Here is a 25,898-nt window from a genome sequence, read left to right as displayed (position 1 = left end):
ACCCTTAACTTAGGGTAGGCTCCGAGCCTCTCGGTGGTGACGTATAGTGAGCTGATGATGATGAATTGGGGGTTACAAATAAAAAAACCGTTTAACTTAAAAATATAAACCTTTATTTATAAAATAAAATATGTATCCATTATACAATCTGTATAACATTAAACATATAAAAAAATCGTATAATCGCAATAAGGCAACCATTAATATTGGTCCGGGCAATATAAACCAATATTATCAAAAAAAAATAGCAAAAATGTCGAACATCAGCCATAATATGTTCGACATTTTTACAACAGGCAACTTTTACTAAGAATTTTTCTTTTGTACTAAAAAAATTTAACAAATATCGAAAAATACAATGACGTGGGCAATTACATCATCTAATTTCTCGATATAATAAAACTAACTGCTATTATTGTCTAAAATAAAACGTATAATTTTCATATCAAATATAAACTTATACAAATTAAAATACACTAACGAAGGGCAGTTTAAAAAATATTAACGTAAAGGAACGTTTTTATTTATTTATTACGTTAAAAATATACGTAGATTATTGTAAAAATAACCTTTCGAAAATTCCAGAATATTCCATTGTAAGCATCTGAATATTTTTTTAAAATTTTAATAGCGTTATAAAAAAACAATTAAATATACTTTTCATTTTTCGGAAATTAATTAAATAAATAATTTTAGACTCTGTATTTCTTACTTGTACAATTAAAAAAGTTAATTTTCATACGAAAATAAACAAAAAAAAATGATTACGAAAAAATATATTTATAATTAAAATATTTGTACGCTATAAAATAAAAGTGGAAAATTAATTTACAATTTGCAAATAGCAAATTAAGAAATAAAATATGTTTTTTTTTATTATTATTCAATAAAATTACGAACACAAAATATGTAGAATCAAAGAAATGTTATAATTTAAAAGATTTTTCAAATTAAATTATTATTCAAATTTAGAATTTTATTTAAAAATTAAATTAAGAATAAAAATAACACGAGACATATTTCAAAGAGAAAATAATTTTGTTAAATAATCTATATTAATATTCTAAAGCAGAAGAGTTTGTCTGTTTGTTTGTACGCGCTAATCTCAGGAACTACTGGTCCGATTTGAAAAATTCTTTCTTTGCTGGATAGTCCATTTATAGAGGAAGGCTTTAGGCTATATAACATTACGCTGAGACCAATAGTTTTTTTAAGAGAGTAAGATAATAAAATCTTCATTTTATAACATTTCTTTGATTAAAATTAAAATAATAAAAATTCTATCGCCGGTCTTATTTGGAGTGTACCAGATTAAGGAACTCTTCCCTGGTCTTCGGGTCATCTCTGAAGACTCCCAGCATGGTAGATGTCACCGTCTTACTGTTTATTTTCTGAACTCCGCGCATCACCATACACATATGTCTGAAAAAATTACAAATTAATTAATTAAAAATACTATCTAGATCGTCTAGTTCATGGGTTAAAGCACTTGAGTTGTAATCTGCAAGTTTTTGCTTCGAATCCCGTCATGTACCAATGTGTTTATAGCTTTAAAGGGGCGCCTACGGTGCCTAAGATTTCTTTGGAATATTTCCCCGGCAAAAATGTTGTCCAGAGTGCCAGAAATGCTAAAACCTATCCTGTATGGGAAGGTATCTTTAAGTATTTCCTTCAATCATATTCATGGCTTTACCCCTTATACATAGTACTACTTTTTCATACATCTTTTGTACAATCCATACAACTTACTAAAGCTTTTTATATAGCCATTATTAGTTAAAATCATTTGACGCGAATGGCTTTTATTACAAAGTCAAGTGTCAGAAAGATTACTGAGGGGACATAAACGTTGACATTTTAATAAGTCTAGTGTTGCGATACACCGGCAGTGTCGGATTTTCTTCCTAAAATAATAAATTAATGACTTACACTCCTTCAATAACAACAGCGACACCTGCAGGTCTGACCGCCTGAGTGACAGCTATAGCAATCTGTTTTGTAAGACGTTCCTGCACTTGTAGGCGTCGAGAGAAAATCTCTACGATTCTGTAAAGAAAATTTAAAAGCAATATTATTACACCGTCCGCCTCGAATTTTGAACAAAATTAGTAGCAAACTGATATAAACACGGCTAAACACTCACGTATATTCGTGAGTGTTTAGCCGTTTTTATATCAGTTTAGTATAATGTCTCACGAAAGTTTAAATAATTTAAAATTAGCAGCCTATGTGTTCCTCCAGACTATGTTCTATATGTATGACAAATTTCATCAAGATCCATACAGCTGTTCTGGAGATTTTTTCCAAACATCCATCCATCTAAACATTCGCATTTATAATATTAGTAACATTCAGTAGGTCTGAAACAGCTACCTATTGTGTCGACGGAGCCGCGTGCGACAGCTAGTAAAATTTTCACACTTAGTCATAATAAGAATAGTTACCTTGCGAGCTTGCTGAGGCCAAGTATTTTGCCTTGAGGCAGATACCCGATGGAAACTTTGCCATAGAACGGCACCAAATGATGTTCACACATAGAAAACATTTCAATGTCCTTAACAACCACCATCTCATCTGTATCTTCATCAAATATAGCATTGTTTAGGACCTCTGGAATAGAAGAAAAACGTATTTGTACTCAGTTGTAATGGATCGATTTTCACAACTCCATTTGACGTGTAACGAGCCTTCCGGATTAACTGACGACACTTTTTTACTTATTAAATATATAACGATTTTTTTTATATCATTTTGAAAATAATGTACGATGAAATAAAAACAAAGAATTAGTTCTGTTTAATAATTTAATTTCTAATATATTTAAAGTTGATATTAAAAGATTTTTTAGGGTTCCGTATATCAAAGGAAAAAAATGGACTACTTATAAAATCAATTTGTTGTCCGTCCGTCTGTCTGTCGAGAACCTTTTTTAACTTGATTAATGCCATTGTAAAAATGATCGGATTTATTCATATTTAACAAAATAGTTTACTAGCAAAAAGTGTGAATATTACCTTCCAAGCTTTGGTCATATCCTTTTGTAAAGAACAGCATAGCCTTTGCTGCTCTTTCTGGTGTCTTCAGGAGACCCTGTCTCTCTGGATCCTCACCCAAACCTGAAAATATAAAAAAAATCTAATTAATTACTATATTTTTTAAGTAAACGCTAAATATAGGCCCCAAAAAATTTAAATGTTGTAGTATAAGCATAAACGTGGAGTTGTTTGTCTCGAGCGAACACGTCATAAGTACATGCCGGAGAGAGGGGACGTTCGATGTCGGGCTTTTGGACCGGGAACACGTGTCGGTAAGTGAACAAGCCAAATATTACGCAACGAATGCTACAAGAGTATTCATTGTCTTTCCACCACGCGTTCCCCTACGATAGATGGATGGATTTCTGAAGGTATCTCCGTAACGGCTGAACAGATTTTGATGAAATGTGGCACAGATGTAGAGCATAGTGTGGAACTAGACTACTAATTATGTTATTTTTTAATTCCGCGCAAATGGAGTCACGGGCAACGGCTAGTCTATTATAAAATCTAGGCCTTCCCCTTGGAAGAGGACTAAAATTGGTCTCGGGCTTATTTATACTTTAGACTTATTTGATGTCTTCTTTATGGTCATGATGCACTAGGATTTATGAAGCTAATTCTACAACTACGGCCTTTAAAGACCTAGATGTTTGTTTATGCAAATGCAGATTATATCAATGTTTAACATACCTGTGAGTAAAAGTCTGTAGGAATTAGCCATGTCGGGTAAGAGAGCCTCTCTGGTAGGCGGTCTGTGGTCCAGCTCCAAATCATGGTGGAATGTGCAGTTCTCATGACCTGGGAACAAAATAAAAACCTAGTGTTATTAAGTTCATAGACAATTAGTTAATAAAAAAAACGCTAAATCAGACTGATTGTAGACACTCAGAGTAAGAATACGAATCGAATTACACCATCAGCTCACTATACGTCGTATACGTTGACTAGGCCATAGTCAATTAAGCTGGACCAGTGCGGGTTGACTTCACACATCTTTAAAATTTCTTCGCATCTGCGATGCTGCACATATCTATGTGCAGCATCACGATGTTTTCTTTCACCGGAAGAACAACGGATAAATGTACATATGTTAAATGTAAAACGAAATCCAAAAAAAACATTGGTACATAGCGGGATTAGAACCTAGGATCTGCAGATTACAATCAAGTTACCCCTGAGCCATCGAGGCTTTTTTTATACCTCACTCGTGAAAATTAATTCAGTCGTGAAGATTACAAAAGGTCACACACTGGATATTCAACACATACAGAACCGGGATGATATAAAATCCCAAAGTAATGTTATTGTTTTCTTAAATTTTAATACCAACACCCTGTAACTATGCAATATCCTCAATTGAATCCTAGATGTCATAGATCTAGGGTTGCCAACATTTCTGATTAAACCAAAGTATTTCAGTTTGCATGCATACGGATGAGACACGACTATCTTTGGGTGGATGGTTAACAACTAAACAATCAGCCATAAAAATCACCAGATGTCAGTTTTTTTTTATCTTTTCGTAGCTAAAGATCAATATTCAAGGGTTGTTCACTGATTTATTTACGGTTTTCGTGTTAACATTTTTTAAATAATGGCAACCCTACGGACCCCTACATCTTCAATTACGTTCACACTTACACAATAAAACAATATCACCTTTAACCATTTCACCCTACCAAATACTTCTTACTAATATTACAAATGTGAATGTTTGTAAGAAGATATCTCTACAACTGCCCAATGGATCTCGTTGTAATTTGACACAGATAGACTAGGTACTAAGATTTTTTATTCCGCGCGGACGGAGTCGCGGGCGACAACGAGTATTTTATTTTGGTAGTCTGTTGTTTAATGAGTTAAATCGTTAATAAGAGACTCAATTAATTGTTGAAACAATTAAAAAATTGTGTTATAAAAATGTATTTAAACGTTTTTATTATGTTGCAACAATATCAAATGTATGGAAGGATGTATGGATGTATGGGTAAAATGATAATCAAACGGATATACAGAATCTTTAAACAATGCGTTTTGTGTGCAGTCACGTCTTTATCTTTTCGATTAAAAAGGTTGAGGTTAATTACCTTTGTACACGAAACATGTTTGTGCTAAATTGTTTTTTTACTACGAAATTTTTAATCTGTTCATTATGCATTTTTAATTAAGTTATCTTTTAATTTTTTTTGTATAAATAGGTCAATGTTGCACTTGTTTATGTATTTTTTATCGTATATATTATATTTCCTTGTCGGTCTTATATATTTAATATATAAAGCATTTTATTTAAAAACAACAGGCATAGGTCATAAATCTTACTAATATTATAAATGCGAATGTTTGGATGTATGTTTGTTAGAAAGCATCTCAGGGATGACTGCATGGATCTCGCTCAAAATTGGCATAAGTGTAGAATAAACTCTGGAAGAACACAGGCTACTAGTTTTTTCTTTAACTCCGAGTGGGCGGAGTCGCGGGCGACAATTTGTAAGGTATTAACTTATGAAAATATTACCCTTGTAATTCGGGTAATTGCCACGGTCATGTAATTTGGATTTATTTAAATCGTAAAATTTTGTTTTTAAATCGCCAGTGTTGGATTTTTTTTAACATTTAACATTTTATTACGTGCTAAAATGTACAAAATATATTATAGTTAATAATGTATAATAAAAATATGCTTATAATTGTGAACTTTAAAAACAAAGCATGTAATAAAATAAAATTAAAAAAATTGTAAAATACCAATTTCTAACAATTAAAAGCAGCAAAATAAATGTATATTTTTATAAATAAAAATATATAAAAATTACGTAACAAAAATTTGGCTGAAGTACCAAGATTCCTTTGCCTTAATTAATTATAAAAAAAAACAAACCAGGTGTTGTCGATGTCCGCGGTGTCATTGGTGTGCCGGGTACTTCTAATTCATTTTCGACATCATTTATATGGAAACTCTTAAATGCTTCTGGTGCTTTTTTATATTTGCTGACGAAGGAACCCTTCGTATTATTATCGACGCCATTTTCTTTGTCTTCTGAAATTGAATTTCGAATCGAACGCGAACTGACGCGTCTGATTAACGAAGATGGCGGCACCGCTGGTTGTTCCATATTTAAATCTTTACCGTTCACTGTCGCCATTTTAAATTGGCATTAATTTTTGAACTGAAATTTATTTTTTTAATATAAATTAAAATTTTATTTTTAAAATTAAACGTTCGATGTGTGCGAATGTCGGCTTCATACTAAAGTGAGTGAACGGCAATTTGTTAACCTCTTTGACCCAAAGAAGGTTATCAAAGCTCACTACAATGTCTTAGTACTAAGATTAACTCTAGTTATTAACGCACGTTTTACTTCCGATAGCAAAGAAAATTAGTTATTAATTGGATAAACAATTAAATGTAACATCGTTAAATAACAAACGCAACAAAGACGAGACGTGATGTTCATCGGTCCCTACGTAAACTTAAGTAACTGCCAAAAGTCTAATTTTACAGAACAAAGAATCTTGAGTTATATTCGCACAGACAAAATTTGCTTGTATATATTAATTTGTAATATACTTTCAGAAAAAATATACAGAATATTTTTCAGGTTAAAATTCATAATATAATTCAAAAGGTTATTTTTCCATGGAATTGTAAATTTACAGTAGTATTCCACTGCATCGAAATTAGTGTTATTACATAATAGCTGTCGCCCGCGACTACGTCTACGCGGAATAAATAATAAACTCTATTAGTTGCATATATGTTCTTCCAGACTATGTTCTACATCTATGCCAAATTTCATCGCGATCCATACAGCCGTTCTGTAGATATCTTCTGACAGACATCCATCTAAACATTCGCATTTATAATATTAGTAAGATTTCTTTTTACAAGATAGAGATTACTCTTCTGTATTAATATTATACTCGCAGTTAAATTTAACAGTTAGATTGTGAACTTGATAAATAACCTTTTGAATTTATATTATATGTATTTGATAAAGTACCTAGCTAGCCTTAAGCAATCGGAAATGTCAAACATTTGTAAGTTAAGGTCCTGGTTATAACGAAGGTTAATCGTTTATTAATAATAAATAGATCACACGCAAGGTTTCTAATAAGTTTAAAATTGTACTTAAACTTACTTAAACTTGGAAGTTTAAGTATGTTTTTGTATTTGAAAAATATATCATTACTTAACTGATTTAACTTAAAATTAATACGTTAAAAGAATTTTAGATCAAAAAAAAATTGGTTAAAAAACCAATGCAAATAAAGTCGCGTGATTAAACTTATATTTATTGGGAAGAAAAACAACTTAACTCGTTGTTTCACCAAAAGGAATCGTAAAATTTTTATCTATAACTAACTGTCACCCGTGATTCCGTCCGTGCGTAATTTAAAAAAAAGTTGCCTATGTGTTCTTCCAGACTATGTTCTACATCTATGACAAATTTCATCAAGATCTATGCAGCTGTTCTGAAGATACATTCTAACAAACATCCATATAAACTTTCGTATTTATAATATTAGTAAGATATGATACATTGTAAACGATTTGAACTGGTTATTTTTATTATTATTATTGCCTTGTCTATGATAGAGCTATCTAAAGTAAGGTCGTGTCACTTCCGTGTGTCAAGGAACAATGTTAGAAGGGATTTTCACTGTTAAAAACATGTATAATAATTATAAATTAATCTTACTAATATTATAAATATGAATATTTGAATGGATGGATGTTTGTTAAAAGGAAATCTCCAGAACGGCTTAACGGATCTTGACGAAATTTGGTATACATATAGAACATAATCTGGAAGAACGCATAGGCTACTTATTGAGTGTTTTAAGTCGGGGTCGACGTCTTATCTTACTAATATTAAAAATGCGAATGCTTAGATGGATGGTTGTTTGTTAGAAGGTATGTACAGAACGGTTGAACGGATTTCGATTAAATTTGGCACATATATAGAAGATAGCCGTAAGAACATATATGCCTCTTATTATGTTTTTTTTATTCCGTGCGGATGGCGCGGGCGACAGCTAGTGCTATAAACAAGACTAATTGGATGACAAAAGATCCTTTTTATAATAATTTATTAAAAAAATCTTAGAAAGTTATTTGGTACAAGGAAAGTGGTTCACTTTCGTTTATTACAATAAAACGTCTCTAAACAAATCTAGTACGCTATTTGAATATTATTAAAATTCCAAACATATCAAGTTTTGTAAACTAACGTTTTATGTTTTTTGGATTCCGTATAAATTAAATTTAAATACGTGGAATAAATGGATTTACTAAACGTAATTCTATAATTAAAATATCTAAATCGGAGTAATATTAAATAAGAGATTAAAAAGTAATAAAGTAATGACATCTGACTATTATTATAAATGGATATTTCTTAAAAGATATCTCCAGAACCGCGGAAATTTGGCATAGATGTAGAACAGTCTGGAAGAACGTAGACTACTAATTATTTGTTTTTAATACCGCACAGAATTCGCGAGCGTCAGCCAGTTAGTAATAAATAGACATTAAAAAAACGAATAAACATTTTTATATGTTTAACAAAATAATCTAGAAAAAAAACTGTCGTAGTCTTCCGACGTTGAGGAAACGGAACCCTAAAATTGAAATACTATTACGAAAGATTGTGTAACATGGAAGATAGGTATGTACATAATGGACATTGTTAGATAATTAACTACGTTCTAAGAAGGACTAAACACGTTAAATACAGTCAAGGATTCCGTTTCAATTAAATATTTGACTCAATCCAAACGTACTAAATCTCTTCTAACACAAGGCTACCTAAATAATCCCGGCGATTTTAGTCGCTTAGCAACTTAATTATTGTAATATCAAAGAGGTACGTTAACATGCATCGCCGAGATTTTGTTTATTCGATACCAAAGACAGTCGCTTCGCGTCAAAATCGTCGTGAGAAATGTCATTGCAATTTTCAAGATGGCGGAACAAATCTATACAGTTGACATCTCTATGCCTCTACTGACCGAATCGCGTCGACGATTGAACGTTTTGTTCGGAGCGTGATTTACTCAATATTAGGGAAACCTTGGAAGATTTATGTTTCTCGTCTACGAAAAGCCCTATTACGACAAAAGATATCTTACTTCTTACTAATATTATAAATGCAAATGTATAGATGGATGTTTGTTTGAAGATATCTCCGGACCGGCTGCATAGATCTCGCTGAAATTTGGCATAGATGTAGAACATAGTCTGGTAGAACACATAGACTACTTATTAAGTTTCTATTTAATCCCGCACGGATAGTGTCGCGGGCGACAGCTAATATTAGACTCAATAAAATCAAGAGCTCTCATAAAACTCCAAAAACGTATCACATTAATTTAAAACTTTAATATTTATATTAAATTAACATTTTTGATTAATATGTAAAATGATTTTAATAATCAGAACGTTTAATATAGCTATAAAGTTGCGTAACCTGTTAACTTTTCCACTGTTTACAATTATCTATCTATACATATAAATAAAATTGGTGTGTCTGTATGTAACATCGAAAAAATATATTTCGTTTAAACAATGTATTTGTGTAGCTCAGAACGAAAAATCTTTAAAAAAATTTGCCCGTCTGTATGTCTATCCGGAAGGTTGCGTTTGTTACGGATAATCCCTAACAAGTGGGCTGATTTTGACAGGACTTTGGCGGGAAGTTAGCTAATACTCGCGGGCTTATTATAGAACACTTTTTTTCTGCGCGGATAAGTCGCGGGCGATCGCTAGTTAAGCGTGGATATGTTTTTTTTAATAGTATAATAATTACTTAATACAATTGATTAATATTTATGTATTTATAATTACATAATTTATCTATAAAACTATTTAAATCGTGTCTCCTTTTTTACCAGTTAGTCTACAGTTTTTTTTTTAATTTCTCTCATTAATTTTTTACGCTTATTGCCTAATAAATTTAAATCAAACAATTTTTAACTTGATTGTACTATTTTATTAAACATTTTTTTCTACTATAATTGTTAGTAATTAAACATGGCAACACTGGCATTACACTATGAGTCATTGTTTACTTTACCATAAACGTGATTTTTATCTCTAGATATTATTTACCTGTGATAATTTTATTTCAAACATAAAAATTAAGATACGATATGTATATCAAGTACTAGCTATCGCTGGAAATAAAAAAAAAAACTTAATTAGTAGCCTATGTGATCTTCCTGACTATGTTCTACATCTATGCCAAATTTCAACGAGATTCATGGAGCTGTTCTTGAGATATCTTTTAACAAACATCCATCCATACATTCTCATTTATATTAGTAAGATGTATACCAATTTTCAAATCAATCTATCAAATGGTGTCATTTAAATTACTAAATTTGACACAAACTAACAGAGACACATAACCTTAATGTGAAAAATTCTGATTTACCTAGACTCTAAAACATACTCATAAGCTTTGGCAAGGTTAAACGAACTTAACACATCTAAAACGAAATTAATTAAACTAAATCTCCCACTTAATGTCTCCCTTAGTAACCAATTAAATACTATGTGTGGCAGTAAATAAGTATTTGTGAACGCAATGGATTACTTTTGAATGTAATGTAACATAATACCTCGATTAAGACAGAAATGTCCTTGCTTCTACAAAAGTGAACGCGTGTCCTTTACTTTGGTTAAGTACAATCAACGCCAAAAGCATTTAAATATAAAAAAAATATATATAAAACCAAACTATTTAGATTTTGCTATTACAAAGGTAAAATACAAACTAAACATTAGTTTTCGATACGTTACTAATATTATAAATGCGAAAGTTTAGATGTATGGATGTTTGTTAGAAGGTATCTCCATAACGGCTCAACAGACCTCGATGAAATTTGGCACAGATGTAGAACATAGTCTGGAAGACCATGTAAGCTCATTAAGATTTTTTTTCAGCGTGGACGAAGTCGTGCACGACAGCTAGTAAGAAATAAAATCAATAGAACTGTAAAACAATCAGTTATTACGACTCAGATCATTGTAAAAAAAACAACTACGTTTACAAATATTTGGAAGCGATCAAAACTTTGAAAATTAGAATCACAGCAGCCAAAGATAATATAAACTGTTTTAAATGTTGCCAGATAAGTAAATGAAAATTACCAAAGACAACTGAAAAATCATTACCGTAACTTTTGTAACCGTTATTCAAATTATCGCAGCAAAGTCTAGAATCTATTTAGAAACCTAAAGTCGTTTTGTTGCTAAATAGATCGATCGATAAGATATATGGCGGGAAAGTGAAATGTCACTGTCATTAATCTCAAATTTAATTGGAATCGTAAATAATTTATATCAATAAAATTGGAATGTCTGTATGTAACAGAGAAAAAAAAAACAAATTGCCTAATGTATTTGCGTAATAACGAAAAATTAATTTTTAAAATTTTTGCCTGGATGTTTGTTCTGTGTGATCTCCGGAACGTCTCGACCGATTTTGACAGGACTTTAACGTGCAGACAGATGAACGCGGGCGTATTATATATTTTTTTCTGCGCTGACAAAGTCGCGGCCGATCGCTAGTAAATACAGCTTTTCAAATAATTTAAACCTTGTAAATCAGCAACTTGACACGATACATTAAAATTATAATATTTAAATTGTTTACTTATAAGTCAAAGTAACTTTTCGTTTTCAAGGACAATAACTGGTTGTTAATTTTTATAAACTCAAAAAACTCGACAGAACTAAAATACTCCGGGAAATAAAACGAATCGAATGAGACCTTAGTTGTCAAAATCGGTTCATTAATTTAGGTTACAAATCGCAATAGATCTTTTATACTAACCGATATACATAAAAACTTACATACAAGAATCTCGTGTATCATTTGGTTAATAAATGAACACGTATTTTGATGACTGATAGTCAATTTAGTATCTGCAGTATGAATAAATAAAACGCCTAATTTAACGTTAATTTTTGACACCAAAATCTCTGTATAAAACATATAGTCATTATCTTTGAAAACCCATAGTTAAAAATATGTTTTTACCCGAGATTTTAGTCTTAGAAACCCTCTGTTATCTCAATTAATTAAAACTGAACTATTTTTTTTTAGTAAAACCGAGTTTACTGCGCAAGGATTATCGAATGTTTTGTTTATATTTGCCGACTTACTGTTATTTATTTCACTATAAACACATCGCACGATACATTTGCACACATCGAATTTAAAACAATTAATAAATCTTATTTAATACGTACTTGTTAAAATATATTTGTTAAAAAGCAAGAAACAAACAAAAATAAAGATGGCCGATGTGACGCGCTGTCGCGTCTTGGTGTTATGGCTGACTGAGCGATATCGAGTCCAACAGATGATTTTTGTACGTGCTATTGCGTTCACCAAACATTTCTCAATCTTAAGGACAGTCTAATATGAACATTATGGGGAGGGAATCTTACTAATATTATAACTATACTATAATATAAATGCGAATGTTTAGATGGATGAATGTTTGATTGATGGTATCTACAGAACTGCTCGACGAATCTCGATGAAATTTGGCATACATATAGAACATTGTCAGGATTAACACATAGGCTATTAATCTTTTTCCGCGCGGACAGAGTTGTGGGCGACCGTTAGTAAGGCTCTATAATCCTTCTTGCCTCTGCATAAATGTATTTAAAAATTTATTAATTATGTCTATCAAGAATAGAGAAAGAGGAAAGAGTACAGTCAGCTCCATAAATACGTGTACATTATAAAGCTTCAAAAACTTTTATACGCTTTCGTTTTCAAAAGTATATATACACGCATTCGTCCGTCGTCGAATTAGTAGTAGGGTGCCTTGTTGAACAGTGAACCAACCTTTTTTCTAAGTCATGTAACTTGTTAGAAATTAAAGTTAAGAATTTCGTTTTGGTGTCATGGTTTAGGCAATTTAATAGAGTTTCTTATATTCAGTTTATAGAAAGCCAGAGAAACGAATAAAGACCGTAAATCAAGTTTAAAAAAAAAGAAAATTGGCTCACTGTGTACTATAGGTAGTATACACTGAACCACCTGTAATTCAACAGTGAACCACTATTTCTATTTACAAATAAACTTAATACAAGCTTTAAACTTAAAGCTATCCTAATTTGATACTCATAACATAGTCACCCTACCCGCTGGCCTCTACTGCGCGTGTGTGAGCGCGGGAAATCAATATACGTATGTTAACGACTTATACGTCATCATGACGTTTGCTGAGCTTAGAAACTTTGATACGGGGTTTTTCGGACCATAATGACCCCAAAAATTACTGTACCAATCAAATGTACCTATGTGATCTTTGTTTTATCGAAGAGAATAAGATGGACGTCATTGTTCGACCAGTGAGACCACATTAAACTTCATCATCAGCTCACTATACGTCCCCACCGAGGGGCTCGGAGCCTACGCAAAGTTAAGGGTGATTAGGCCATAGTCAACCACGCTGTACGTGTACGTTCTAAAACACATCCATCTAAAATTTTGCATTTATAATATTAGTAAGATGAAATTGCTTTACTAAGTTTTAAGTAAACCAAATAACAAGTCGTCTGTCATTGTTAAAAGTATAACAATCCTTTGGAATTGTCTTCTCCTATTTTATGTCATTTTCTATGACATAAATTTAACGTAAAATTAAGCACAACACATCTCACGAGGCCAGATGAATCGCTCGTACTTTACAAAAGTGCATGTCAAAATTATATTCAGTGTTTTTTTGCTTCCTTATTCAATTTATGAATATCAATGACCGCGTTATATTTAGGATATTTTTATGAGTGCCTTATCCTTGTAAGGTAAAAAATAAATTAAGAAACATAATTTGTTATAATAACTCAAAAGGCAAACATAAATGTGACTTATCATTGGTTTCTGAAACCCAAATTTTTTGTATAAAATACATCGTCATCCTTCAATATGTTCTAACGAGAATTTTGGTCTCGGAAACCCACGCTTAGGGTGTTATGACCAAAATAATGTATGCATCTTTTCTTATTAGAAAGAAAGGGAAGGGTTAGTCGATTTGACAGAGAAGGGGACGCATAGTTAGGGAAACTCTGTGTTCCTTCATCGATAAAAGGCAATCTGTTGCAAATGTCAATTGGCAGCGGTCGCTTCGCTATTTCGGCAAATTTAGGTGGAATTCACAATCAATGTAGGTTATGTTTTCTCAACTACATTTTTTATGCGTAAAATAAAGTAGAATAAGCATATAAGTAGATATTTTATTTCCCTTAATAAAATAACTCTACGTAACTTTAGATAAAGGAAGGATAAAGAAATGTGCGTTGAGAGAGTGACTTAATAATAGTACAGACTGCAAAAAAATCTATGATTTTACAAAACTTCCAACTTAAAAAAAGAACTAAACTAAGAAAATGGCTTAAAACTCGTATCTATTTATACTTTATTTACTAACAAAGTTTCTGTCCGCGCGGAATAAAAACAAATTATTTAATAGCCTATGTGTTCTTCCAGACTATGTTCTACATCTATGCCAAATTTTATAGAGATTCATGCAGCCGTTCTGGAGATACCTCGTAACAAATATCTAAACATTCGCATTTATAATATTACTAAGATATGTATGAAGATTTATTTACGACAAAAAATAAAAATATCCCAACAAAATGACCAATTTACCTCCTAATTGTTGTCCCACAAGCTAACTGAATTATCATTGCGCAAAAACATCTTCATCCCTTACATTCCCTTTGGTAAAATAGAGACAATAATATGTTTTAATACATGTACTCCGTACGTTAATAGTTTGAATGGGATTCCCGTACGGGAAAACCTTTGGCATATCATGGAATACTGGTTTGCAGTGAACCTACCATTTAAACATCTTGTTGCTATGGGAATAACCAAAGAGCAATTTTATTAGACTTACCGTTGATTTCCGAGACCTGAATAATATAAAATATATCGTCATCCTTGTCATTACGTACAAAGAGTTTAATAATATGTTTTAAACGTGAATTTTGGTCTTAGAAACTCACTGTTAAAGTAATCTGTAGAAAAGTATTTTAAGGTAATTTTTTTTTTATGACATTAAATTATTTAAATCTAAACTTTTTTTGAATTAATGGAAGATTGAAAGATTTTTGACTTATATGCTTAATTCAATTTCGTTACACGAGTGAGATGAAAGATAAGGTAACAATGATGTGTGAAAGAGAGAAAATTTGCTTCACATGAGTTTTTGTTTTCCATTAAACAAATTAACCTTCAGTGTGCTACACAGTTGATTATAACAGTAAGTTAACACTGTAACACCAATTTGTTATCGGTCTTGTTTTCTTTTTAAAGTATAACATGTCTTTATACCTGTGTTTCGATATTGACAACCTTATAAGGTCTTCAAATTATATTGATTATAAAAAATCTCGTAACAATTGTTTTTTAATTATCTTCATACAGTTTCGAAGAATAATTTAACTTGATTTCCTTCCTCATTTCTATGTTAAGGGGTTTTACATTTACCTGGTAAGTTCATTCAAATATCTACATAGAGTTGAGTCATAGAGAATGTTTGGATTGTCTATGGTACAATAACGCCGTACTTTATATAAACATAGCGACACACATACAGATTAAACTAAACAGTCGGACTATTCAGTAAAAACTGAAAGTGTGGAACTGGCTTTAATTATATTGGACGAATAACCGTGGGTTTCTAAGACTGAACATCCTTGTTTAAAAAAAATTGTTATCTTTATTTTGTCAAAGATAATGACAGGGTTGACGATATGTTTTATTCAGAGATCTTAGCCTTAGAAACCAGGGCTTAGTCGTTTAAATTATAATGATGCAAGCATGATACGGGAAAAATAAAATAAACATCATATCATCCTAAAGTTCAATTCTCAGAAATCTTATCGCAAAATTAGTTACTAAGTAATCTTCTTAAGTTATTAAATATAGCAGTTGCCCGCGACTTCTTACACACAGTTTAAAAAATCTAGTAATAAATATAGCCCAGTGGTTCCCAAATTTATTTTGTCTACTGCCCACTTTGAGAATAAATATTTTTTTTAGCGCCCCCATATTTTGACATATTTAAAAACCACTATAACTTCAAATTAAATAAATTAATTATTGTGACCTATATATGTATATTAACGGAGAATTCTAAACGAAACTTTTACTATAACCCGCAACTTGAGACCTGCAGCGCCCACAAGGGGGCGTTATCGCCCACTTTGGGAAAGACTGATCTAACCTGTCACCCAGGGATAGTAAAGCTTCCAAACAGTGAAAGAATTTTTCCAATCAGTTCAGTAGTTTCGGACCCTATTCAATGCAAATCTTTCCTCTTTATGTTTTAGATAAATATGTAAAAAAAATAACTTTACGCTATTTGTGGTTAAAATTTGTTCCTCTACTTGTTTAAGCTGGATTTTATGACATGTTAAGAAAAATCTTTTTTTTTCTGCTGACCGTATTGACTTAAGCCGTGACGTCATTTCTACTGTAATTTAATGCCAGTATTAAAGTGAATAACGCGCCTTAAAAGTATTAAGCACTTGGCGGAGAAAAAAACGCTATTTTCAAAAATAATTTATTTTTATTGTTTACTTTCGACCAATAGACGACCATTAGTACGACTAAATATATTCTGTAATAAACTAGTTAGCTCCCTATTAACATTATTTATCCCACCTTTTGATCTCAGTCGTAATTGAATTTTATTAGAAAGCGCCTTTCTATAAATAATCGCAATTAATCTTATTAGTATCTTCAAAGATGTCAAAGTTGATTAAATTATTTTATCGATTTATCGACTGAATATTGCGATTGTCACTAGTCGGACGGAGTCGCGGGCAGCTAGTTATACTATAAATGCAAAAGTTCATATGGATGGATGTTTTTTTGGGACGTTATCTCTATATTTCATTAATACGTTGTTATTGCTTGCTATCAAGCGACATTTAAACTTCAAATCAACAATGTATATATTTCTTGACCTTCCGCTCATCATCACAATGCAGATATAAAGAAGCGTATTATAACTAGCTGTCGCCCGCGACTCTGTCCGCGCGGAATTTAAAAAAATTATCAAGTAACCTATGTGTTCTTCTAGATTATGTGTGCCAAATTATATCAAAATCTTTTAAGCCGTTCGGGAGATACTTTTTAAAAAAAAAACATCCATCCATCTAAACATTAGCATTTATAATATTAGTAAGATTTAATACAAACGGAATAAAGACCTTTTTGTCAATCAAACAAAAAGTAATCACAAAGCCAATCTTTATATTATCAAAGCAAAACGGTTAATACTAATTCAGCAGAAAATTAGTAATTTCAGATATTATTTAATAAAAAAAACAACCATCACAAAGGTTATATAAAAGGGTTGCTTTAATATAAAAGTAAATTGTTGGAAATAATTTCACAAAAATTAGTTCCACAGACCTGAGACTGCTGTCCGTAGACATTCGCAATTACAAATGTTTTGCATACCTTTAATCGACGGAGGAGGGACGTACAGAAAGGAATATTTACCCTTCCTATGCGTTCCCCTTCTTCGTAAAATTCACTGTTCCTTCGGAGGCGGCCATTACATTTGTGATGCTATAACTATTATTAGTTTAGAACATTTTGTTTATCTTTTGAAATTAAATATGAGTTAAATGAGATAAATATAATAACCATGGGGGACATTTTTATAAAGAAAAGGTAAAAAAATCATTGAAATATGTTAGCCATTTTATATATTCTGTAATATATTCTTAACCTAAAACGTTATTTAGTCTATGCTATAAGTCAATAACACTTTTGTTTATTTAATATAACAACATTAATCATTTGTATTACCATCCAAAAGATTATTTAAATATTTGATTCTCAAATATAAAATAGAAGTATTCAACTTATCATGTTAATTATCTGACGGTATTTCTTTATCGTAAATTAAAAGTATTGTAATTGATTCTCTGAATGACGGCCATGTTTTTTTCTGACATTCGGTTAATCGTAAAGACAATGTAACAGCGGTGTTTTTGACAAAGTTGTTTACAGTTTCAAAAGAAATATATGAGTTAAAGAACTATGTTTTATTTGAAAAAGTATTCTCCGGCTGTGACTCCCACAAATAAATGCAATATCTTAGGAACCAATATAACTAATATACTGTCACGTTATTACTAACCACAGAACTGTAATAAACCTGCGGTTTAATTTTACTGTTTATTTCGTACATAAAATTACAAATATGTAATCAAATCACGTCAATATTGCAACCAACAACATACAATAAAAACATCTATATACTAATACTAGCTGCCGCCCGCGGCTCCGTCCGTGCGGGATTAAAAATAGATGTTGGCCGATTCCAAGACCTACTCAATATGCTAACAAAATGTCATGAGAATCGGTCAAGCCGTTTCGGAGGAGTATGGGAACGAAAATTATGACACGAGAATTTTATATATAAGAAGATTATAAAGACGAAAGATTTGTTTGTTTGTATTGAATTGGCTTCGAAACTATTGAACAGATTTAGAAAATTCCTTCACTGTTGGTAAGTTACACTATCCCGACAGATATGGCTTTATTACTAAACTAGCTGTCGGCTTGTGAGATTAAAAAAAATAGCAGTAACCTTGGCTTTCCAGGTTATGTTGTAAATCTATGCCAAATTTCTGCAAGGTCCATGCAGCTGTTCTGAATATACCTAATAACAAACATCCATCTAAACATTCGCATTTGTAATATTAGTAAGATTTTTTTATAAGATCTCGTAAATTTATTAAATGCTAAAAGACCTAATGAAATCCTTCTATATTTGTTACGAAACATTAATATTTGCTTTAAAACTCTGAAGGTTTTGTAATAAATTATTGAAATATATAAAAATTACATTTTAAAACAATTACTTACAAATGTTATTTAATTAACTAAAGCTATGTTGGAAGTAATTGTGTAAGGTAACCAAGATTTTAAGGACAATTTATTTGTTTTAATGTTTTTTTTTATGTAATACTAACCTTTACTTACCACTTCATCTGTTCAAATAACAGAAAATAATAATCATGTGTTACACGAGAGTTCTATATCTGTGCCAAATTTCAATATGCGTTGAATCGTTGTAGACTTAATGAGTTAATATGTTAAACAAAGTATCCCTCTTAAACCGACTGCAACTAATGTGTTTTTCGAGACGAAATCAGTACCCTTAACTATTAGGCTATTAGTGTTTCGAAGCAAATTGGAAGTCCGTGGCCAGAGATAGACCGAGGTGGAAAAAGTTGCTGGACCAAGCCAAGGCCCACAAAGGGCTGTAGAGCTAGAAGAAGAAGTTTCTAAGCAACTAGCAACGTGGCTAATGTGTTTTTAATAATATAGGAACGGACGTACATTTAGATATCATTTTACAAGAAGCTTCATAAGTAAGCACGCGAGGATGCTCGAAAGTCTCTTGCCATTTGTAATTGCGGAACTTCTGACATTTTACTTTGTTTAAGTCCGGTTTGAATTTGTGTTATAATCATCATCATCAGCTCACTACACGTCCCCACCGAGGGGCTCGGAGCCTACCCTAAGTTAAGTTTGATTAGACCATAGTCAACCACGCTGGTCAAGTGCGAGTTAGTTGACTTCACACATCTATTTGAATTTCTTTACAGATATGTGCAGCATCACGATGTTTTCCTTCACCGTAAGAACGTAGAATAAATGTACATCTGTAAATCGGAAATCGAAAAACATAGTACATGGCGGGATTCGAACCCAGGACCTGCAGATTGCAAGTCAAGTGCTTGACCACTAAGCCACCGACGCTCACATTATATTGTTTAAAAAAGTAGAAGTAACGTTAAGTTCGTTATTTCGCTGTTTGATTTTTTTATTTTTAAATCAAATATCTAACAAATATATTTTTTTAAATGATAAATGTAAACTCATGGTCACCGTACACAATCCGCAGGCGTTCATTATAATGTAGTTAAGAATCGTTCAGCCTTGATGGTAAACAGACCAGAGAGCCTAACTAACCGGAAACTTACTGACAACTAGAGCCTTAACTTCTATTCTGCATAACAATCTTACTAATATTATAAATGCGAATGTTTGGATGGATAGATGTTTGTTAGAAGATATCAACGGCTCAACGGATCTTAATGAAATTTGGTATAAATGTAGATCATGACCTGGAAATCACTTGTACTAAGTTTTGTTAATCCTGCGCGGACGGAATCGCTACCAATAGCTACTAATATTATAAATGCAAAAGTTCAGTATTTCGTATCTCTAGAACGAATGCATGGATCTCGCTGAAATAGATGTAGAACATACTCTGGAAGAACACATAGGCAACTGTTAGGAAGAACATCCGACACTGTGCCGGTGTATCGGCGCAACACTAACCTAATTAAAATGTCAACGTTTATGTCCCATCACTAATCATTCTGACACTTGATCGCGCCAAAGCTTTCCAACTAATAATGTCTAAAACTACTAATTATGTTTTATTTTATTTCACGGACGGAGTCGCGTGTGACAACTAGTGAAATATAAATAATAAGGGCCAATCTCTAGTATCGTAAAACCGATATAACAATATTGCTATCTCTATAATTCTTTATGTAGAGAACAGAGAGAACAAATTGCAAACTAAGTAACGTATTCTATGACATAAGTTGACCTTATATCTGACCTCGGCCTTAGACACGGTAACGTGCAGGGTCATTGGCTAACTTGTAACTTTGTTCGTTAAATAATAGATTTATGTAACTAGAGTACAAATAGAGTATAAAACGTTTAGATATTTTAATTATTAATATTTTCATACGGCTTTTTATCTTACTAATACGAGTATTATAAATGCGAATGTTTAAATGGATGTTTGAAGATATCTCCAGAACGGCTGCATGGATTTCGATGAAATTTGGCATAGATGTAGAACATAGTCTGGAACAACACATAGGCTACTAATTAAGTTTTTTTTTACACGGAGCAGCAGTTATAATCTAGTAATACAAAAAAATGAAAGAAGTCACATCTCCGTATCCAGTGAGCTATCAACAAAAATTTTGTAATATTATAAATTAATAATTATAAAGGATAAAATCTAACCTGACAGTTATAGTACGAAAAAGATTATATCACTTTTTTAATGTTGTGAGAGGGGCGCTAGTGTGTTATCAGAATTTAGTTTGACAGCACTGGATCAGATATTCTTGTCGGTCTGTGTAGATCTGTCATAGATACGAAGAACACAAATGAAATATTATCAAACGGGGAAATAACAAATTTAAAAGGACAATTAAACAATTCAGTTAGTTTCAAGTGATCGGGTAATAACCTTAAAAATCTTACAATGAGGTATTTTCCTCTGATCATATTACTAAGAAACAATACTGTATATTAAATAATGATTCATAATACGACCTTCAAATGACACATAGGAAAACAATAATATTTATCAATTAATTAACCAAAAAAACCCGATTACATGGGACACATTCAAGGGAAGTATACAAAACAAGGAACGTCGGTGGCTCAGTGGTCAAGCACTTGACTTGCAATCTGCAGGTCCTGGGTTCGAATCCCGCCAAGTACTAATGTGTTTTTCTATTTCCGATTTACATATGTACATTTATCCGACGTTCTTACGGTGAAGGTAAACATCGTGATGCAACCTGCACATACCTCAAAACAAATTCAAAAGATATGTGTGAAGTCAACCCGCACTTGGCCAGCGTGGTTGACTATGGCCTAATCACCCTTAGGGTAGGCTCCGAGCCCCACAGTGGAGACGTATAGTGAGCTGATGATGAACAATGAATGAATAAAATACAAAACAAATGACTATGTCAAAATTGGTCCTGTCATTTTGACTGCAGACTGTCAAAATGGAATTGTCATCACCAAAGCACAAATCAAGATGCAATACAGAAAAACACGATAGAAAATTGATTTTTTTATTAGCTGTCGCCCACGACCCCGTTTGTGCTGAATAAAAAAACTTAATTAGTAGTTTTTGTGCCTGGAAAGCTATGTACATCTGTGCCAAATTTTAGCGAGATATGCAGCCATTCTGGAGATATCTTCTAAGAAATATCCATCTTACTTCTTATTTCTTACGAATATTATAAATGCGAATGTTTAGATGGATGTGTAAACGAATCTCGATGAAATATAGCATACATATAGAACATAGTCTGGAAGAACACATAGGCTACTTATGAGGTTTTTTTTAATTCGCGGCATCAGAGTCACGGGTGACAGCTAATCTAGTTAAATTATGTTAAATAAAATTACAAAATTGTGATTTACAATTATTTACAAATCAAAACTCATTTTGTTATCTGTAAAAAATAAACTAATAAAGGGTAAATATGTGTAACCAAACCGGAAACTTGCATAGACAAGGTTCATTATTTTATTTAAATAGAGCGGTAAAATTAGTCCAAGGCTCGTATACTCGGAAATACTAAATTGATTCTTAAAATAAGATATCGCGTGTCAAGAGAAATGAATGAATGAATGAATACAATAAGATTTTCTTGAAATAGTTTTTTTTTTAATAAGAATAGTCTGTGTTTATGAACGCTACAGCTAATGTCAAATTTGTTTTTTTTTTAATGCGAAAGTTTTAATGAATACTGCCAGATATTTTGAATTATACTGAAATTAAATAATTACGTATCCATTATATATGATTTTAAATAAAGTTACATAATTAAAAAAAAGATTAGTAGTTTCATAATTTCTTCAATAAAACGTTATATTAACGATAATCAAAATAATATTTGACTAATTAATGATCGCCAATAACCTCGACCATTATTCATAGGCATTTTTTCATACTTGATAGCTTTATGTTCTTCGTTCTTTTATTCGTGGAATTTCTTTAAAAAGTGACACAAAGTTTTCGATTTACGTATTTACAGAAAAAAAATATACAGAATAAATAAAAATCTAGTAATATAAATATCCTATGTCACCCGGGGATAGTGTAGCTACCCAACAGTGAAAGAACCTTTCAAATTAGTTTAATAGTTTTGAAGACTATTCAATGTAAACAATCAAATATTTCCTCTTTATAATCTTATATATAAAATTATCGTGTCACAATGCATGCTAATACTCCTCCAAAACGGTGTAATCGATTTTTATGACTCTATGCATATGCAATAGGCTTGAGAATCTATTTTTAATCCCGCGCGGACGGAATCGCGGACAACAGCTAGTATTACTACAGATAAGTAAGATGAAAACTTTATATAAATGCAATTCTTCTTCTTCTTCTTCATTACTGAAGGTCGTGCTTGTCCTGGTACGCTTCAACGGCCGTGTGGACCAGCTGCCTCCGCGCCGTCCTGTCTTCGGCTTGTCTCAGGGCAGTCGTGTTATTAAGTCCCAATATAGCCTGCACTTGATCGGACCAGCGAGTAGGTGATCGACAAATGCAATAAGGAAACAAAATAAAGTATAAAATAATATAAACGTTTGAAAAGAATCCTCGATTTTTCTTATCAAATTTTTTTTTGCTAACGTTAAAAAAAATATCCGTGACCCTTAAGCCTATGTAGATAAAAGTTGCTACGGAAAGTTTATCAATTTAGTTGTTTTCGTTATATACTAACTGAACTGGACTGAACCCGGTAGGCATGAAATGACAAAGTGAATATCAAAATATTTATAGTTAACTAGCTGTCGCCCGCGACACCGAACGGAAGTTGAAAAACCCTTAATTAATACACTATGTGTTCTTGCAGACTATAATCTACATCTATGCCGAATTATAACCAAATCCATGCAGACTGTCTAGAGATACATTCAAACAAACATCCATCCAGACATTCGCATTTATAATATTAGTATGAAAAAATATATAGTCTGTATGAATTATAAAGAAAAAAAATCATGATGTACATGCGTTACTTATAAAAAACAAGTAATCCACGTAATCTTCGAAACGGAAGGACCTATTTGACAGAACTTACGTAGTAACTTAAGTATGCTGGAGTTTTATATAGGTTTTCTTTTATTCCTCGTTACCATAGTTACAGTTACTCTAAGGCAGAAAATATCAAATACTAGTTGACTAGCTGTCGCCCTGGAATCTGTCCGCGATGTATTAAAAAAACTTCATTAATTCTATGTGTCTACAGTCTATGTTCTACATCTATGACAAATAACGAGATCCATGCTGGTTCTGGAGACACCTTCAAAAAAACATCCATCAAAACATTCGCATTTATAATATTAGTAAGATTACCAGCTGTCGTTCGCGAATCCGTCCGTGTGGATGTATAAAAAAACTTAGTATATAGATAAGTTAAATAAAAAGCAGCCCTTCAAGGCATGAGTTCGAAAAAAAAATGAATAAATAGTATCCTATGTCCGTCTCCTGGCTCTAAGCTACCTCCTCACCAATTTTCAGCCATATCAGTAAAGCCGTTCCTGAGTTATAAATAGTGTAACTAACACGACTTTCTTTTATATATATAGTCCAACAAGATTTTTAATATCTTATATATAAAATTCTCGTGTCACAATTTTCGTTCCCATACTCCTCCGAAACGGCTGGACCGATTCTCATGATATTTTGTAAGCATATTGAGTAGGTCTGAGAATCGGCCAATATCTATTTTTAATCCCGCGCGGACGGAGTCGCGGACGACAACTAGTTTAAATCTAAAAACACTAACACAATTTTAGTATAATGCATTTAGAAACGAATAGGGATCAAAAATACACATAGATTTAACTTGTAATATATTAAATATTTATCACCCTTAACTTAGGGTAGGCTTCGAGCCTCTCGGTGGGGACGTATAGTAAGCTGATGATGATGATGATGATGATGATGATGAAATATTTTCTTACATAACTCAAATTAATATTAAAATTTTACGCGCAAATTATAATTTTCCGTTTATTGAATACAATTTTTCAGTATATTATTTTAATTTAAAAACGCAAAGATTTTAAATTGTTAGGGCGCGATTTTTTTTAATCTATATTTTGTTAGGTTAGAATAATTAGTCATATGTATATATCACATATAAAATACATGAAATAAATCTTATATCTATATATCAAATAAAAACATAATAAAATAAACATTTTGGATAAGAATAGGATACTTACCATTGTCAGATTTCTTTCCGTTCTTCGCAATAATGCGACTCCCATTCTGCTCCAAGCACTGGCTGGTAGACACCGTTAATTCCTTCATTGTTGTAAAATTAGAAAAAAAAAACCCCGGCTGGAAGGAACGCGGGAGTGCAGCGATTTTCGCGCGCTTTCAAACGTCACTTTACACAAATTATAACTTTGCAAATGGCAATGAAGGATATTTAAATGAATAATTACTGGAGCAAGAACCAGTTTTTTTTTGTGTTTAAGTTACGGTCAAGGTAATCGCGGTTGGAATAAAAATATGAGCTGTACTTGTTAGGCTGAACGTCAGTATTGTCGGTGACGGAAAATTAAAAAGTAACGTTCAAACGAGTTATGTCTATGGTCTCTGATGTAAAAATGGCGTGATTCACAACAATCACGTTTATTTATACAAAAATGTGCTGTACTTGATTTTATATTAAATTAAATATTGTGTAATAATGTTAGATAATATAAATATCTAATTTATTTATATATTTTTTTTAATTTTTTTTAATACCAATCACTTGATAACACCGCTGGTTTGTTAACGATTGCATCAGATTTTTTAACGATAGAAATCAAACAATATATTCACCTTGTACTAAAATAATTTACAATTTATTAGACTAAAAATATGTAGTCTAGACATAAATTATTAAAATACTAAAACTACTAAAATTGATGGAGTGGAAAAATGGATGTT

At 31.8% G+C, this 25,898-nt stretch overlaps 1 protein-coding gene across 2 annotated transcripts; it reads right to left on the bottom strand.

The window, feature by feature from the left end:
- Positions 1 to 90: 90 nt before the first annotated feature.
- On the bottom strand, positions 91 to 25,558 carry Pu (GTP cyclohydrolase punch). 2 transcript variants are annotated; one of them, XM_013323222.1, is made up of 7 exons: positions 12,298 to 12,398; positions 5,917 to 6,205; positions 3,729 to 3,836; positions 3,015 to 3,116; positions 2,445 to 2,610; positions 1,930 to 2,046; positions 91 to 1,422 (listed from the first exon to the last, which is right to left on the bottom strand). In XM_013323222.1, the coding sequence occupies exons 2-7, from the start codon at positions 6,179 to 6,181 to the stop codon at positions 1,293 to 1,295; spliced, it is 888 nt and encodes a 295-aa protein (XP_013178676.1). In that variant the 5' UTR covers positions 6,182 to 6,205; positions 12,298 to 12,398; the 3' UTR covers positions 91 to 1,292. The 2 variants fall into 2 exon arrangements, with proteins under 2 accessions (XP_013178676.1, XP_013178677.1); XM_013323223.1 differs by lacking the exons at positions 5,917 to 6,205; positions 12,298 to 12,398 and adding an exon at positions 25,181 to 25,558.
- Between the last annotated feature and the right edge of the window lie 340 nt (positions 25,559 to 25,898).

This window comes from Papilio xuthus, unplaced genomic scaffold (genome assembly GCF_000836235.2).
Source record: "Papilio xuthus unplaced genomic scaffold, Pxut_1.1 DF825783.1, whole genome shotgun sequence".
Classification (NCBI taxonomy): domain Eukaryota; kingdom Metazoa; phylum Arthropoda; class Insecta; order Lepidoptera; family Papilionidae; genus Papilio; species Papilio xuthus.
The sequence above is the reverse complement of the archived record's forward strand: the minus strand, read 5'-3'. Positions and strand labels throughout refer to the sequence as shown.